Here is a 17,000-nt window from a genome sequence, read left to right on the forward strand (position 1 = left end):
GTTTAGCCTCACTTCAACACTCTTAGTTGTTGCGTAAATTGACCGACAATACTATTTACTTTGAGCATTACATTTACATTTACATTTAAGTCATTTAGCAGACGCTCTTATCCAGAGCGACTTACAAATTGGTGCATTCACCTTCATCTACTTCATATCGCTGAGTCTACCTTTAAGATAATGTACCTTCTCTCTCCCTCATCATAGATTGACTGACTGCCTGCTCACATCAGTAATTTTGTACATTACTTTATCAAGTATCACAAATTCATCCAGTTTATCATGTCTGTGTATTATGAATGGGGTAATTCCGAATTATACTGAACAAAAATGTAAACGCAACAATTTCTAAGATTTTACTGAGTTATAAGAAAATCAGTCAATTGAAATAAATACATTAGGCCCTAATGTGTGGATTTCCCATGACTGGGCAGGGGTGCAGCCATGGGTGGGCATGGGAAGCCATAGGCCCACCCACTGTAGAGCCAGACCCAGCCAATCAGTATGAGTTTTTCCACACAAAAGGGCTTTATTTCAGACAGAAATACTCCTCGGCACAACAAAAAATATAAACGCAACATGTAAAGTGTTGGTGCCATGTTTCATGAGCTGAAACTTAAAGATCCCAGAAATTTTCCATACGCACAAAAAGCTTATTTCTCTCTAATTTTGTGCACAATTTGTTTACATCCCTGTTAGTGAGCATTTCTCCTTTGCCAAGATAATCCATCCACCTGGCAGGTGTGGCATATCCAGAAGCTGATTTAAACAGCATGCTTATTACACAGGTGCACCTTGTGCTGGGGACAATAAAAGGCCCCTGAAATGTGCGGTTTTGTAACACGACACAATGCCACAATGTCTCAAGTTTTGAGGGAGCGTGCAATTGGCATACTGACTGCAGGAATGTCCGCCAGAGCTGTTGCCAGAGAATTTAATGTTCATTTCTCTACCATAAACTGCATACGTCATTTTAGAGAATTTGGCAGTACGTCCAACCGGCCTCGTGTATGGTGTCTGTGGGTGAGCGGTTTGCTGATGTCAACGTTGTGAACAGAGTGCCCCACGGTGGCGGTAGGGTTATGGTATGGGCAGGCATAAGCTACAGACAACAATGATGGCAATTTGAATGCACAAAAATACCATCTTGAGATCCTGAGGCCCACTTTTGTTAATTAAGGTATCTGTGACCAACAGATGCACATCTGTATTCCCAGTCATTTGAAATCCATCGATTAGGGCCTAATGAATGTATTTCAACTGACTGATTTCCTCGAACTGTAACCCCGTAAACTCAATGCAATTGTTGCATGTTGGGTTTTCACTTACATATTTGATGGACATGTCAATGTGCCAAACAACCAATACACGAAGACGAGGTGAAAAGGTAACTGTAGACTACTTGTTTTTTTTTGTATGGTGAAAAGGGACAGATGATCACATGCCGCCTCCAATTAATTATATCAGAGCATGTGTTACTGTACTGAAAGGATGTTCCTCTGTTCTGGCAAAATGTACAGATGATGTCGACAAAATACATTTTGTGTTCGATAGTACAAACTTTTTACTGAACCTATCAAATCCAGAGGTTCCTTTTCCGCCTCCTTAGTGCCTGCCAATCAGGGCTAAGTCTCGTGCCGGAGGGGCGGTTTGTTTTTTACACAGGAAGATGGATCAAAATGAGGTGGGGATATGTGCATTGGGTAATCACTTGCTATGTAGCCAGAGAAGGCGAAGGCAAATATTGATCATTTTCCAGAGCTTATTACTGAAGTTACCCCTCTGACATCAAGAATGGACATAAGTTAACAATGACGGGAGAAAAGAAGAAGAAAAAGCGGCTGAACCGCAGCGTTCTTCTGGCTAAGAAAATTATTATAAAAGATGGAGGCAGTGTGAGTAACGTTAGCTAACATATTTTGCTATTTTTCTTCGTTAGCCTGGTAGCTATGTACATTGACATGTTTTGCATGATATTTTATTTTGCTTGTTTTATCAAGTTTAGCTACCAGTTTTCGGGCTGGGCAGTTTAACATGTCAGCTCACTAGTGTCTCATGTCAAACTAGCAGCTGTTGGCTAGCTAACGTGAGCTAATGTTTGCTAGGTGGTACAAGTTGTAACGTTACTGTTAAAGGAAACAAGACACAGCGAGTTAAGTCAGCTGTTAGCTTTGAGCCACGCGTCATCCGAGTTTGTTTGGTGTTGTTTGACGTAAGATGTTTTTTAGCTTTTAGATTAAAATTTTGCCTCAAGTGTATGTGATGGCTAGTCAAGCTACTGTAGTATTCAAACAAAGCAAATCGAACACGTTTAACTCGGTGTCAGTTGTTTGCAATGGTGTAGAAAACATTAGGAACACCTTAATAATATTGAGTTGCACACCCTTTTGCCCTCAGAACAGTCTCAATTAGTCGGGGCATGGACTACAAGGTGTCGAAAGCGTTCCACAGGGATGCTGCCCATGTTGACTCGAATGTTTCCCAAGTTGACAAGTTTGCCGGATGTCCTTTGGGTGGTGGACCATTATTGATGCACACAGGAAACTGTTGAGCGTGGAAAAAAAACAGCAGCGTTGCTGTTCTTGACACACAGACCGGTGTGCCTGGCACCTGCTACTTCCCGTTCTAAGGCACTTAAATATTTTGTGTTGCCCATTCACCCTCTGAATGATACACAATCCATGTCTCATGGCTTAAAAATCATTATTTAACCGGTTTCCCCTTCATCTATACGGATTGAAGTGGATTTAATAAGGGATCATAGCTTTCACCTGGTCTGTCTGTCGTTGAAGGAGCAGGTGTTCCTAATGTTTGTACACTCTGTGTAGATAAACATTGGATCGCTAATGCTGTGTATAGGCCAATGAGAGGCTTTGAAGCAATAGGTCGGCCATGTTGGCACTCCCTAGAGGAGTAGTCCTCCATTGGAATGAATGGAATTCTATTGTATTTCAATTAGTTGTTTTTTTAACTACTTCACCATCGTTCAGTTATTTGAATTGCATGAGGTATTATTTTTTTCTCTGCACTCATTGCGCAGTTTCTCTGAAGCTAAATCCGATCAAGACCAAACTGTGCAATGTTGTAGGGTATTGAATTTTCCATTCCTTTTTTTATGTTTAGCTCACATAATATAATTGAAAACGATGCATTAAGGTGTCTGTAAAAGAATAAACATGGCAGCAACCACAAAAAAATCAATCAATCAATCAATGCAATTCTATAGCTTCCAAAATAGTTTTTACAGTGGTGGGGGAGAGCCAAGATGGAGGCATGGTGGCTTTAACACAATGGTGGGGGAGAGCCAAGATGGAGGTGCGGTGGCTTCAAAACAACGAGCCCTGTCAGTCATCTAGTGTGTGTGTGTGGTACCAGTCAAAAGTTTGGACACCTGCTCATTCCAGGATTTTTCTTTGTTTACTATTTTCTACATTCTAGAATAATAGTGAAGACCTCAAAACTATGAAATAACACATATGGAATCACGTAGCAACCAAAAAACTGTTAAACAAATCAAAATATCTTTTTTAGATTCTTCAAAAGTAGCCACCCTTTGCCTTGATGACAGTCTCAACGTCAACAGTGAAGAGGCGACTCCGGGATGCTCCTCTGTCCAGTGTCGGTGTTCTTTTTTGCCCATCTTAATCTTTCCTTTTTATTGGCCAGTCTGAGATGTCTTTTTCTTTGCAACTCTGCCTAGAAGGCCAGCATCCCGGAGTCGCCTCTTCACTGTTGACGTTGAGACTGGTGTTTTGCGGGTACTATTTAATGAAGCTGCTATTTGAGACATTCTAATGTACTTGTCCTCTTGTTCAGTTGTTCACCGGGGCCTCCCACTCCTCTTTCTATTCTGGTTAGAGCCAGTTTGCACTGTTGTATGAAAGGAGTAGTACACAGCGTTGTACGAGATCTTCAGTTTCTTGGCAATTTCTCGCATGGAATAGCCTTCATTTCTCAGAACAAGAATAGACTGATGAGTTTCAGAAAAGTCCTTTGCTTCTGGCCATTTTGAGCCTGTAATCAAATGCTGATGCTCCACAAAGATACTCAACTAGTCTAAAGAAGGACAGTTTTATTGCTTCTTAATTAGAACAACAGTTTTCAGCTGTGCTAACATAATTGCAAAAGGGTTTTCTAATGATCAATTAGCCTTTTAAAATGATGAACTTGGATTAGCTAACACAACGTGCCTTTGGAACACAGGAGTGATGGTTGCTGATAATGGGCCTCTGTTTATGGAATATCTACATAGGTGTACAATCAGCCGTTTCCAGCTACAATAGACATTTACAACATTAACCATGTCTACACTGTATTTCTGATCAATTTGATATTTTAATGGACAACATTTTTTTGCTTTACTTTCAGAAACAAGGACATTTCTAAGTGACACAACTTTTGAATGGTAGTGTAGGTATGCACGTCAGCTTTGACATCGGTTTTGCACATCGGCGTTAAACTAGACATCGGGCCGATACCGATGTTTGCATTTTTAGCTAAATTCGTCCGATTCCGATATGTTTACCGAATTATTTTTATATATATATTTTTATATATCGTGCATCCCTACATACATACTCACTCACTGGTTGGATGTGTTGCTTTCCTAGGTAGCTAGCTGAAGCATGAGGTTGATACAGTGTCTGTAGGGATGTGATGGCTATAAAATGCATGATTTGTAAATGTCATCTGAAAGGACTGTATCAAACTTCATGAATTGTTGTCAGTTAACCTTTCTAGGACACACGTTCCGCTAGCAGAACCCCTCGACAACATTCCGCTGAAAAGGCAGCGCGGGAAATTCAAAAATATTTTTTAGAAACATGTAACTTTCACACATTAACAAGTCCAATACAGCAAATGAAAGATAAACATCTTGTTAATCTACCCATCATGTCCGATTTAAAACAAATAAAATGCTTTACAGCGAAAACACATATGATTATGTTAGATCACCGCCAAGTCCAAAAAACACACAGCCATTTTCCCAGCCAAAGATAGGAGTCACAAAAAGCAGAAATAGAGATAAAATTAATCACTAACCTTTAATGATCTTCATCAGATGACACTCATAGGACATCATGTTACACTATACATGTATGTTTTGTTCGATAATGTGCATATTTATATCCAAAAATCTGTTTACATTGGCACCATGTTCAGAAATGCCTCCAAAATATCCGGAGAAATTGCAGAGAGTCACATCAAATAACAGAAATACTCATCATAAACGTTGATGAAAGATACATGTTTTACATAGAATTAAAGATACACTTGTTCTTAACCTGTTTGGGCTGCAGGGGCAGTATTGAGTAGCCAGATAAAAGGTGCCCATTTCAAACGGCCTCGTACTCAATTCTTGCTCGTACAATATGCATATTATTATTACTATTTGATAGAAAACACGCTAGTTTCTAAAACCGTTTGAATTATATCTGTGAGTAAAACAGAACTCATTTGGCACAAACTTCCTGACCAGGAAGTGGAAAATCTGAAATCGATGCTCTCTTCTAGGTCCTGCCTATAAATGGGCATGATACGTATTAGTATACATGCACGTCATACACCTTCCCCTGGATGTCAAGAGGCAGTGAGAGAAGAAATTGAGTGTTTATCTTGGTCTGAGATGGAAAAAATCCTCTTGGAATGACGTGTCACCCATTTCCTGTTTTCTGGAAAGCGCGAGGTTGGACCTGGAATTGCCTTCTGAAAAGCTTTCGTTATAGGCGACTACTATCTCCGGCTTTGATTTTATTTGATACATGTGACAATATCATCGTAAAGTATGTTTTTTCAATATAGTTTTATTAGACTATTGAAATTTATTCGGGAGGTTAGGCGTGTTGCGTTGTGTGCCTTTGTCCAGGAAGGAGAGCTTTGCGCCACTTGGCTAGTGCGCTTGCTAATTCAAGAGGGAAAAAGGACGTTCTAAATCCAAACAACGATTGTTCTTGACAAAGGACATCTTGTACAACATTCTGATGGAAGATCAGCAAAAGTAGGACCCATTTTATGATGCTATTTCATATATCTGTCGAACTGTGTACTATTAGTTTTGCGCCCAGGTTTTGGGCACTCGCTCGCCATAACGTAAGCCTTATGTCGTAATGAAGTTATTTTTAGAATTCTAACACGGCGATTGCATTAAGAACTAGTGTATCTATCATTTCCTATACAACATGTATTTTTTAGTTATGTTTATGAATAGCTATTTGGTCAGAATATGTGTCAGAAAGTGTCAGAAAAATATCTGGACGTTGTGGGAAAAAGTAGCTACGTTAGCACAATGTATAACCACTGATTTCAGCTCTAAATATGCACATTCTCGAACAAAACATAAGTGTATGTATAACCTGATGTTATAGGACTGTCATCTGATGAAGCATATCAAGGTTAGTCAAAAATTATATATCTTTTGCTGGTTTGTTACGATCGCTAACTTTTGCTGCTGGGAAATGGCTTGTGTTTCTGGCTATTGTGGTAAGCTAATATAACGCTATATTGTGTTTTCGCTGTAAAACACTTAATAAATCGGAAATATTGTCTGGAATCACAAGATGCCTGTCTTTCATTTGCTGTACACTGTATTTTTCAGAAATGTTTTATGATGAGTATTTAGGTATTTGACGTTGGTGTCTGTAATTATTCTGTCTGCTTTCGGTGCAATTTCTGATTGTAGCTGCAATGTAAACTATGATTTATACCTGAAATATGCACATTTTTCGAACAAAACATAGATTTATTGAATAACATGTTATAAGACTGTCATCGGATGAAGTTGTTTGTTGGTTAGTTTGGTTGGTTCTTGGTTAGTTAGGTTGGCTTTGTGCATGCTACCTGTGCTGTGAAAAATGTCCGTCCTTTTTTGTATTTGGTGGTGAGCTAACATAAATATACGTGCTGTTTTCGCTGTAAAACATTTTAAAAATCGGACATGTTGGCTGGATTCACAAGATGTGTACCTTTCATTTGCTGTATTGGACTTGTTAATGTGTGAAAGTTAAATATTTCTAAAAAATATATTTTGAATTTCGCGCCCTGCACTTGAAGTGGCTGTTGTCATATTGTGGCCGGCCTCGGGCTTGCAGCCAGAAGAAGTTAATGCAACCGCTGTGTCAGATTTCAAAAAAACTTTACGAAAAAAGCAAACCTTGCAATAATCTGAGACGCCGCTCAGATAGAAACAATATATCTCCGCCATGTTGGAGTCAACAGAAATACGAAATTACATTATAAATATTCCCTTACCTTTGATGATCTTCATCAGAATGCACTCCCAGGAATCCTAGTTCCACAATAAATTGTTGTTTTGTTCGATAATGTCCATTTATTTATGTCCAAGTAGTACACATATCCAAACGCTTGTGCAGGTCCAGGCGAACTTCGGGCAAACTTCAAAAAGTTATATTACAGGTCGAATAAACGTGTCAAACTAAGTATAGAATCAATCTTTAAGATGTTGTTATCATAAATATTCAATAACGTTCCAACCGGAGAATTCCTTTGTGTCTATAGAAGTAATGGAACGCAAGTCGATATCATGTGGAATGTGCATGACCAAGACCTGGCGCTCTGCCAGACCACTGACTCAAACAGCTCCCATCCGGCTCAACATCACAGTAGAAGCTTCATTCAACATTCTACAGACTGTTGACGTCTAGTGGAAGCCGTAGGAAGTGCAAACAGATCCATATCCCACTGGGATTTCAATAGGCGATGAGTTGAAAATCGACCAGCCTCAAAATCCAAACAGGAAGTGGGAATTCTTTCTCAGGTTTTGCCTGCCATATGAGTTCTGTTATACTCACAGACATCATTCAAACAGTTTTAGAAACTTCAGTGTTTTCTATCCAATAGTAATAATAATATGCATATATTAGCATCTGGGACAGAGTAGGAGGCAGTTCACTCTGGGCACGCTATTCATCCAAAGTGAAAATGCTGCCCCCTATCCCTAAAAAGTTAATGACTTTGTCAGTTCACACTACTCCAAACAAAACGTTACCTAGCTGGCTGAAATACGAGTATGAGTTTGCTTGAGTTTTGTCCCTTCAATTCAGGCTTCAATAATAACCAAAAGGTCAATGATCTTGATTGAGTAATGTGGTCCTTTGGAACATGGTTTGGGTAGGTACTAGAATTGAGAGGGAGATACCACTTCTTTATGTTGGCTATAGTCTTGAGCCAATGAGATCTCACGAGAACCATATGTTCTCAACAATAATACTTTGGATTTCAAATAGCCTTTGACATGGTCTTGGTTACCTGCAGACTAGCTTGATCTAGGCGATGGCAGTCAGAATGAAACTAGCCATCCTTGACATTGCATTGCATGATTTGTGGTCTAGAACGAACACACCCAGCCCTACTTTTACAGCAAACGCGGCTTTCCCACCTCTCTGTCAAGACTCCCATGTTCCCTCTTCCATCTCTGGGGAAGTACACGCTTCTGCGTTCCTCCCCACGCATGTAAAAGGATTGGATTGGTGTTAGCATGGGTAGGGAGTTCCATCATATTTCACCAGTCTTTTCCCTTTTAAATTCATGAACAGAAGTGAACATGTTCGTGGACACTTGGGGTTAGAAGGGCAGTCCCACTCACTATACTCAGCACCTGTTGCAGTTTGGTGGATGTAAACTCACACTGCTCACACTACTTTTGAAAAGATTGTTGTCCGTTGGCTATTTTAAATTAAAGTTTTGTGGTTGTGCAGTCAGTATTTTGGAATTGTATGCCTGTCAGCTAATCTGCTTTTTTTTTTTCTTATTTTCTCCTCTCTCCCCCCTCCCTCCTTTTCTCTTATCTCTCTTTTTTCTGTTTCTCCTCTCTATCTCTCCATGCTGTAGCCCCAGGGGATGGGTGAGCCCAGCGTCTATCATGCTGTGGTGGTGATCTTCCTGGAGTTCTTTGCCTGGGGGCTTCTTACCACACCCATGCTAACGGTAGGTTAACCCCCCCCATCAAACCCCTGAGACACCTGCTTACCATGCTGATGGTAGGTTAACCCCCCCATCAAACCCCTGAGACCACCTGCTCACTAAGCCCATGCTGACTGTAGGTTAACCCCCCCCCATCAAACCCCTGAGACCACCTGCTCACCACGCCCATGCTAACGGTAGGTTAACCCCCCCATCAAACCCCTGAGACCACCTGCTCACCATGCCCATGCTAACGGTAGGTTAACCCCCCCCCCCATCAAACCCCTGAGACCACCTGCTCACCACGCCCATGCTGACGGTAGGTTAACCCCCCCCATCAAACCCCTGAGACCACCTGCTCACCACGCCCATGCTAACGGTAGGTTAACCCCCCCATCAAACCCCTGAGACCACCTGCTCACCACGCCCATGCTAACGGTAGGTTAACCCCCCCATCAAACCCCTGAGACCACCTGCTCACCATGCCCATGCTAATGGTAGGTTAACCCCCCCCCCCCCATCAAACCCCTGAGACCACCTGCTCACCACGCCCATGCTGACGGTAGGTTAACCCCCCCCATCAAACCCCTGAGACCACCTGCTCACCACGCCCATGCTAACGGTAGGTTAACCCCCTGAGCCCACGGTCACGTCCCTAGAGTGCACTACTGTTTCCCAGGACCCATAGGGCTTATTCAGTGATGCGTACTGTAGAGCATAGGAGTAGGTCACATAGGACTGCTCACAGCTGAGCTCACCACGCCCATCCCCCCAGTAGAAACTGTAAGTAGGTAAACCACCACACAGCTGTGTCCACCTGCTCCCCTCAACTATGGAGCCTACCTAGGACTACATTACATACAGTCGTGATACAACCCATTTCCACGGTAACCACCACCACCAGCTGTTCTCTAGCTTATATTGGTCTACGTACAGTAGGGAACAGGAACACCTGTGTCTGTTCCACAAATTTACCACCGGCTAAAGCTATGACGTCTTGGGCCTAACGACACTCATGCCAATATATCCTCTAAACACCGGCTTCTCGGTCATTATCACATGAGTAAACCACCACCTGGTCTCAGGTGTGACTCACACCTGAGCCCAACTGCTCCTCTCAACTATTAAACCCACGGTTAGTGGTTACTTAGGGATACATACAGCTGGGATATACAATGCATGGTCATTGGCTACCCTGCCCATGATCACAGTAATCTACAACCCACCTTGCTACTGTATGCAAAACAAGCTTCAACAACACATGCCCACGCTAGCCCAAATGGCCATCACACCGGAGGTCAAAGCATGCAGTACGCCTCGCGCCCTGAGTTTGTCCTGACCACATTACCTGTCTGGGAGAAGAAGAAAAATCTAACTCAAGGTCCTTGTTAAAGCGTAACAATAAGGTGTGATTGATCATGATGAACCACCTGATGCAAAGCATTACATTCAGGGACTTTTCTATGCAGAAAACCATTTGGCCTGCCGCCTAAGTGTTTCGGGCCGCCTATGCCCCCCCAACTTACACATCTCAAACCAGATATAAAGTATGTAGAAGAGATAATGGATATAAATATATATTTCAATAAGATATTCTTTAAGAACTAACAATTTACCAAAATATAAGCTTGACAGTCAGAGAATCTAAAATTCCCCAAATTATTCATTCCAAAAGTATTTTGGTCATGGCCCCATTTGATTTTGTTTTAACGTTTGTGTCACTCAAATAGCATAAGCGATGGAAAGATGTGTAGAATTGCTGGAAATTTGCTTTAAAACCGCTAAATTGTCACTGTGGCCAGGTCGGTCTCTAAAATGTCAAGTCGGCGATCGCACCGTTGGCCATACCCCCGCCACGCCCACCACCTAAGCCCCATTTTGATTCAGGAAAAACCCTGACATTATGATGTTTCTCATCAGTCTCAGCTCTCTATAGGTGTCTGGCCAGCCATGTTCCACTAACCACTGAGCCAGCCCCGTTACACACCACCACTGAGCACAACAAGCTCATAAATCGCTCTGGATAAGAGTGTCTGCTGAATGACCAAAATGATAAGAGCCCTCGTCCCCCAAAAGGACCGGATTGTATATAGCATTCATAATGACTGTTTTATGTTGCATTCATACCTCCCACCCATTCCTAATTCTTTCCTAAGCCCAACCAGGGAGTGACATTTCCCAACAAACAGCTGCACTAACGGCTATGAATAATTGAATTGATAATGAAATGTTGAGTGAGCCTGATGACGCAGCCTGTTGTGTGGATGAGAGGCTCTGTGTCGGTAGGAACTAATGGACTGAATATGTAAAGGGACATCAAACAGTGTATTATTTGAACTAGGTCCCTTTCACTTTTGAAAGGGCTTATCAGAAAGCGAGGGGGGGGAGAAGTTCAGTGCAAGGTTGTTATATGGCTGAGTCCCAAATGGCACCCTATTCCCTATATAGTGCACTACTTTTGAGAAGGGCCAATAGGGCTCTGGTCAAAAGTAGTGCACTATATAGTGTCGTGGAATATTCTAATCAAGTGAGAGACTGTCATTTCTTCAAACAATCATCTTTATTTAATTATTGCAATAATGAGGCTGGTCGACCCCCTCACCCTTGAGTGTTGGCCCGAGTAACTTTACCTTTACACAAATGCAGAGTACTATATATAGCTGACACTAACAATACTCACTCGTGGTTGGTTCAACCCCTCCCATGCACACCAAGGAGCATCATAAGCCACGCTGGGTTCATCCTGTCATTATCTGCACGTGGGTTGTTGCCTTAACCCCACCCTGGATTAGTCTCCCAGATGCAAGGATGATTTTGACACAAGCAGGGATTGTTCTACTCCTTAGCTGTTAAGTTCATGTTTTAAGTATCCCTATATTTCTGTTATTACGGGTCTATCACCCAGGCAAGAGTGCGCCTTCGCGGGAAGTCTTGCTGTTAATGGACCTAGCCTGGTGTGCGATGGCTACCTTGTACTGTGTTCATACGGTATAGAAAACTTTAAACTGGAACCTTGTCGTTGTGTCACTTCGAGTTAACATAGACAATAATGTGTTTTACTAGGGATAGCTATGTAATGCAGTCTTTAACTCATTTGTCAGCTCAAGCCATCTCTGGTGACCATACGCCCAGATTGGCTGCAGGGAACTAGAGTGGAGACCATAAAAACACAGACACTAGTAGGACAGAAATGTCTTACTATTAGTTAAGTATTAATTGTTAAATGTTTAATATCAAATCAGGTAAAGATGTAATTTTTCTCTCACAATAGGGAATAGGGTGCCATTTGGGACGGGGCCTAGATTCAGGCAGATATTAACACGACTCCCCTCAATGGAAGAACTAATGAAAGAAGTAATATCAGACAAACTATATACACGTTTACTATGGCTCTAGTTACTTTTCTCCCCAACCAAACAAATGATAACCACAAACAATCTTTGAGCTACAATATTGACAGTCACAGATGTTCATTACGGCACAAGGTAGCAAAACGTTTTGCAACGTAATAGGAAAACAAGTGTTTAACTTTTTGTTATTGGACAAGTGTTAAACAAATCAAATGTATTCTTCAAAGTAAACACCCTTTGCCTTGATGACAGCTTTGCACACGCTTGGCATTCTCTCAACCAGCTTCACCTGGAATGCTTTTCCAACAGTCTTGAAGGAGATCCCAACATATGCTGAGAACTTGTTGGCTGCTTTTCCTTCACTCTGCAGTCCAACTCATCCCAAACCATCAAAATTTTTAAAAAATGTAACCTTTATTTAGCTAGGCAAGTTAAGAACAAATTCCTATTTACAATGACAGTCTTGTTCAGGGGCAGAACGGCAGATTTTTACCTTGTCAGCTCGGGGATTCGATCCAGCAACCTTTTAGTTACTGGCCCAAGGCGCTAACCACTAGGCTACCTGCCGCCCCAAATTGGGTTGAGGTCGGGTGATTGTGGAGGCTAGGTGATCTGATGCAGCACTCCATCACTCTCCTTCTTGGTCAAATAGCCCTTACACAGCCCGGAGGTGTGTTGGGTCATTGTCCTGTTGAAAAACAAAATGATAGTCGTACTAAGCGCAAACCAGATGGGATGTTATATCGTTGCAGAATGCTGTGGTAGCCATGCTGGTTAAGTGTGCGTCTTGAATTTTAAATAAATCACTGACAGTGTCGCCAGCAAAGCACCATCACACCACCACCTCCATGCTTCACGGTGGAAACCATACATGCGGAGGTCATTCGTTCACCTACTCTGCATCTCACGAAGACATGGCGGTTGGGAAAAAAAATGTCAAATTTGGACTCATCAGACCAAAGGACAGATTTCCACTGGTGTAGTGTCCATTACTCATGTTTCCTGGCCCAAGCAAGTCTCTTCTTATTGGTGTCCTTTAGTAGTGGTTTCTTTGCAGCAATTCAACCATGAAGGCCTGATTCACGCAGTCTCCTCTGAACAGTTGATGTGTCTGTTACTTGAACTCTGTGAAGCCTTTATTTGGACTGCAGTCCGAGGCGCAATTAACTCTAATGAACTTATCCTCTGCAGTAGAGCGAGGTAACTCTGCGTCTTCCTTTCCTGTAGCGGTCCTCATGAGAGCCAGTTTCATCATAGAGCTTGATGGTTTTTGCGACTGGACATGAAGAAACTTTCAAAGTTATTAATTTTCCCGATTGACTGACCTTGGTCTTAATGATGGACTGTCTTTTCTTTTTGCTTATTTGAGCAGTTCTTGCAATAATATGGACTTAGCTCTATTTGGTTAAAAAAACATTCTGTATACCACCCCTAACTTGTCACAGCACAACTGATTGACTCAAACACATTAAGGAAAGAAATTCCACAAATTAACTTTTAACAAGGCACACCTGTTAATTGAAATGCATTCCAGGTGACTCAAGAACCTGGTTGAGAGAATGCCAAATGTGCAAAGCTGTCAAGGCAAAGGGTGCCTGCTTTGAAGAATCTCAAATATAAGATATATTTTGATTTAACACTTTTTTTGGCTTACATAATTCCATATGTGTTGTTTCATAGTTTTGATGTCTTCACTATTATTCTAGATTGTAAAAAATAAAGCAAAACCATTGAATGAGTAGGTGTGTCCAAACTTTTGACTGGTACTCTCAGAGCAAAAAGCAAGCCATGAGGTCGAAGGAATTGTCTGTAGAGTTCCGAGACAGGATTGTGTCGAGGCACAGATCTGGGGAAGGGTACCAAAACATTTCTGCAGCATTGAAGGTCCCCAAGAACACAGTGGCCTCCATCATTCTTACATGGAAGAAGTTGAGAACCACCAAGACACTTTCTGGAGCTGGCCGCCCGGCCAAACTGAGCAATCAGGGGAGAAGGGCCTTGGTCAGGGAGGTGACCATGAATCCGATGGTCACTCTGACAGAGCTTGAGAGTTCCTCTGTGGAGATGGGAGAAAGTTCCAGAAGGACAACCATCTCTGCAGCACTCCACCAATCAGGTCTTTATGGTAGAGTGACCAGACGGAAGCCACTCCTCAGTAAAAGGCACACAACAGCCCGCTTTGTTTGCCAAAGGGTACCTGAAGACTCGCAGACCATGAGAAACAAAAAATCACCTGTTTTCGCTTCATCATTATGGGGTATGGTGTGTAGATTTGTTACGGTACAGCCTTTTTCCCCTCAATGTGGAAAAGGTTAAGGGGTCTGAATACTTTCCGAATGCACTGTAAAGTTCCATAAATGTTTTAAACTGGTACCGAGGGACCTTCAGGTGAGGCATGTTGGCATCAGAGCAAAACATCCGACATGTTCGGGAGAGTCACACAGGTCATATCAGTGTGTAACCCAAACTGTTTGGACGCTACAGACAGAAGTTGGCAGATCAGCTGTACCGACTTCAGACGAGTCCCAAGACACTTGTGGAATGGAGAACACCATCGTGTATGTGAGTCATCTTTTCATAGAGGGGTCAAAATAGTTTTTTGGCCAAACTGTTCGGCCGCTACAGACTATTTTGTGAGAAGACCGGTTTTCGGGATGTCTCATGGACTGACAAACACCGCTGTAACTGTCACCTTTCGGATTTTTTTTTAAAGGGGATTTTTGTATTATGCTAATTCGATTTTGGCAGGGGTGCGGACATTGCCTTATTAAGCGAATCAATGTGATCAGTAGATCTGGCACCTGTTTAATGGCTACATTACGTTAATGATGATGAGCAGGCTGCAGACTTTACACATTTTAAATGAGCCCAAGGCCAACCTTGCGTACCACGATATGCATCAGGTCAAGCATTTTGGTACGTCTAATACATTTAAATATTGAGGCAGGGTCCTAGTGAGATCATGTTGCTGTAGGTTAGTATCATCGCATTATCACATTTCAAAGTCATACATTTTTTTTATTACAAATAATCAATGATTCAACCTGTTTGTGCCCAGTGCGTCGACTCTCTACCAATGCGATGAAGAGGATCTTGCGTATTATTTGAAACTTCTGTTTTACTGTTGATCAGCAATTTCTGCATTTTAAGCTGATTGGCCACTCCTTTTTAAGGGCCACAAAATAACAATGGGAATTAAATGTTTTCTCAAGTTGATTATTATAATACGATTATTGTTATGGTAACAGTAAATGCAAATAACAATCTAGTAATCGTTACTCTTAATGTTGTAAACACTTCTATGATATTATATGAAGGCTAAACTTTTTTTCCTTTTTTAAAATATATTGTTAAACCCATTTCCTAGGATTTCCTCCTAATTAAATGTTTTACCATCTTCATTGCGGGACTTTTATTTTGAAGGGACTCACCGAGGTCACGGCCTTAATCTTTCTTCTCAAGGTTTGTATTGAGTCCATGTCCTCCTAACCAATACTCAGACCCTGGCTGTGTCAGAAAGGGAACATTATTCCCTATATAGCACACTACTTTTTGACCAGGGCTCGTAGGGAATAGGGTGGTACCATTTAGGATGCAATCCGTCCTGTCTGACTCAATATGCACAGGGTCATGTTCCTACTGGTGTCAATGACCCCTCCCTCACTTGTTCTCAAGCTGTGCCCCCCCCCATCTCAAATACTATAGAATTTTTTTTAACTGCATGGCATTGATTTAGCCCATGTATTTGGACTGCCATGCCTGACTTCTGACCTCTGTGCATTCGAGGGAAATGATACAATGTGCCTGCTTGCCTCAGTGTGTTTCGGTGACCTTCCTTAGACCTCCCTTCAGTTAACAATGAAACAAAACGTTGTACTTTAAAAGATAGCTAACTTTACACAGTGTGCTGGAGTCCCCTTCGACCTTTCTACCTCCGTTTTTAGTTTCTGTGACCTAACTATTTGTTATCTTCGATGCAGAAAGGTCACGATCAAATAATGAAGTGGATATTGTGTAATGCGTATTTTCCTGTGCTGTAGTTTGACTAACTGTTGACCTAAGTTAAATTTTTTAAATAGTTGTCATTTAGCAGACTCTTTATCCATAGCGATTTACAGTTTGTGCATTCATCTTAAGATGGCCACATGTCGTAGTAAAGTACATTTATCTTCAAAGTAACCATCAGCAGTGTCAAAGGGCATTCTGTTTTGGGGGGGGGAGAGTTACTGTTGTGAAGACCAGTCACCTTAGGTCATAAGTCTGTTACCCTGTACTAATACAGACACAACAGTTATTTTTGTTTTGTCTCTTTAAAAAAAAAAAAAATCGATATTGTGAAAGTGAATGCATGAGTACTTTCCTCTGCTTTAGTTTGACTAACACTGAAGTGTTAACACGGTACTGTGTGGGTTATCTTACTGTAGGCTACTGTGTGGACACAACAGTTGAGGTGTTATCTGTGTTTGTTTCCCAGGTCTTACATCAAACATTCCCTCAACACACATTCCTGATGAATGGGCTTATTCACGGTGTCAAGGTAAGATAACGACAGTTTACAGCGGCCTAGCCTGTTGCAGTCTAGCCTGTAGCTAGGACACTCGTTAGGTAAACTCACCATGTTCCATTTTAATCTCCGGTTGTTTATGTAGTTGGGTGTGTAGATGCTGTTAATCTCTTGTTGACTGTGTAGTGGAGTGTTTCAATGATGTTAACCTCAGGTTATCTGTGTAG

At 41.7% G+C, this 17,000-nt stretch overlaps 1 protein-coding gene across 1 annotated transcript in view; it reads left to right on the forward strand.

Moving 5' to 3' along the window:
- Positions 1 to 1,690: 1,690 nt before the first annotated feature.
- Positions 1,691 to 17,000, forward strand: part of LOC120056143 (hippocampus abundant transcript 1 protein-like) — a 63,077-nt gene continuing 47,767 nt past the window's right edge. The window contains exons 1-3 of the mRNA XM_039004346.1: positions 1,691 to 1,895; positions 8,848 to 8,943; positions 16,744 to 16,806. Coding sequence (XP_038860274.1) covers positions 1,812 to 1,895; positions 8,848 to 8,943; positions 16,744 to 16,806 — 243 coding nt within the window. The 5' untranslated portion in view covers positions 1,691 to 1,811. The remainder of the gene's footprint in view (positions 1,896 to 8,847; positions 8,944 to 16,743; positions 16,807 to 17,000) is intronic.

This window comes from Salvelinus namaycush, chromosome 11 (genome assembly GCF_016432855.1).
Source record: "Salvelinus namaycush isolate Seneca chromosome 11, SaNama_1.0, whole genome shotgun sequence".
NCBI lineage: Eukaryota > Metazoa > Chordata > Actinopteri > Salmoniformes > Salmonidae > Salvelinus > Salvelinus namaycush.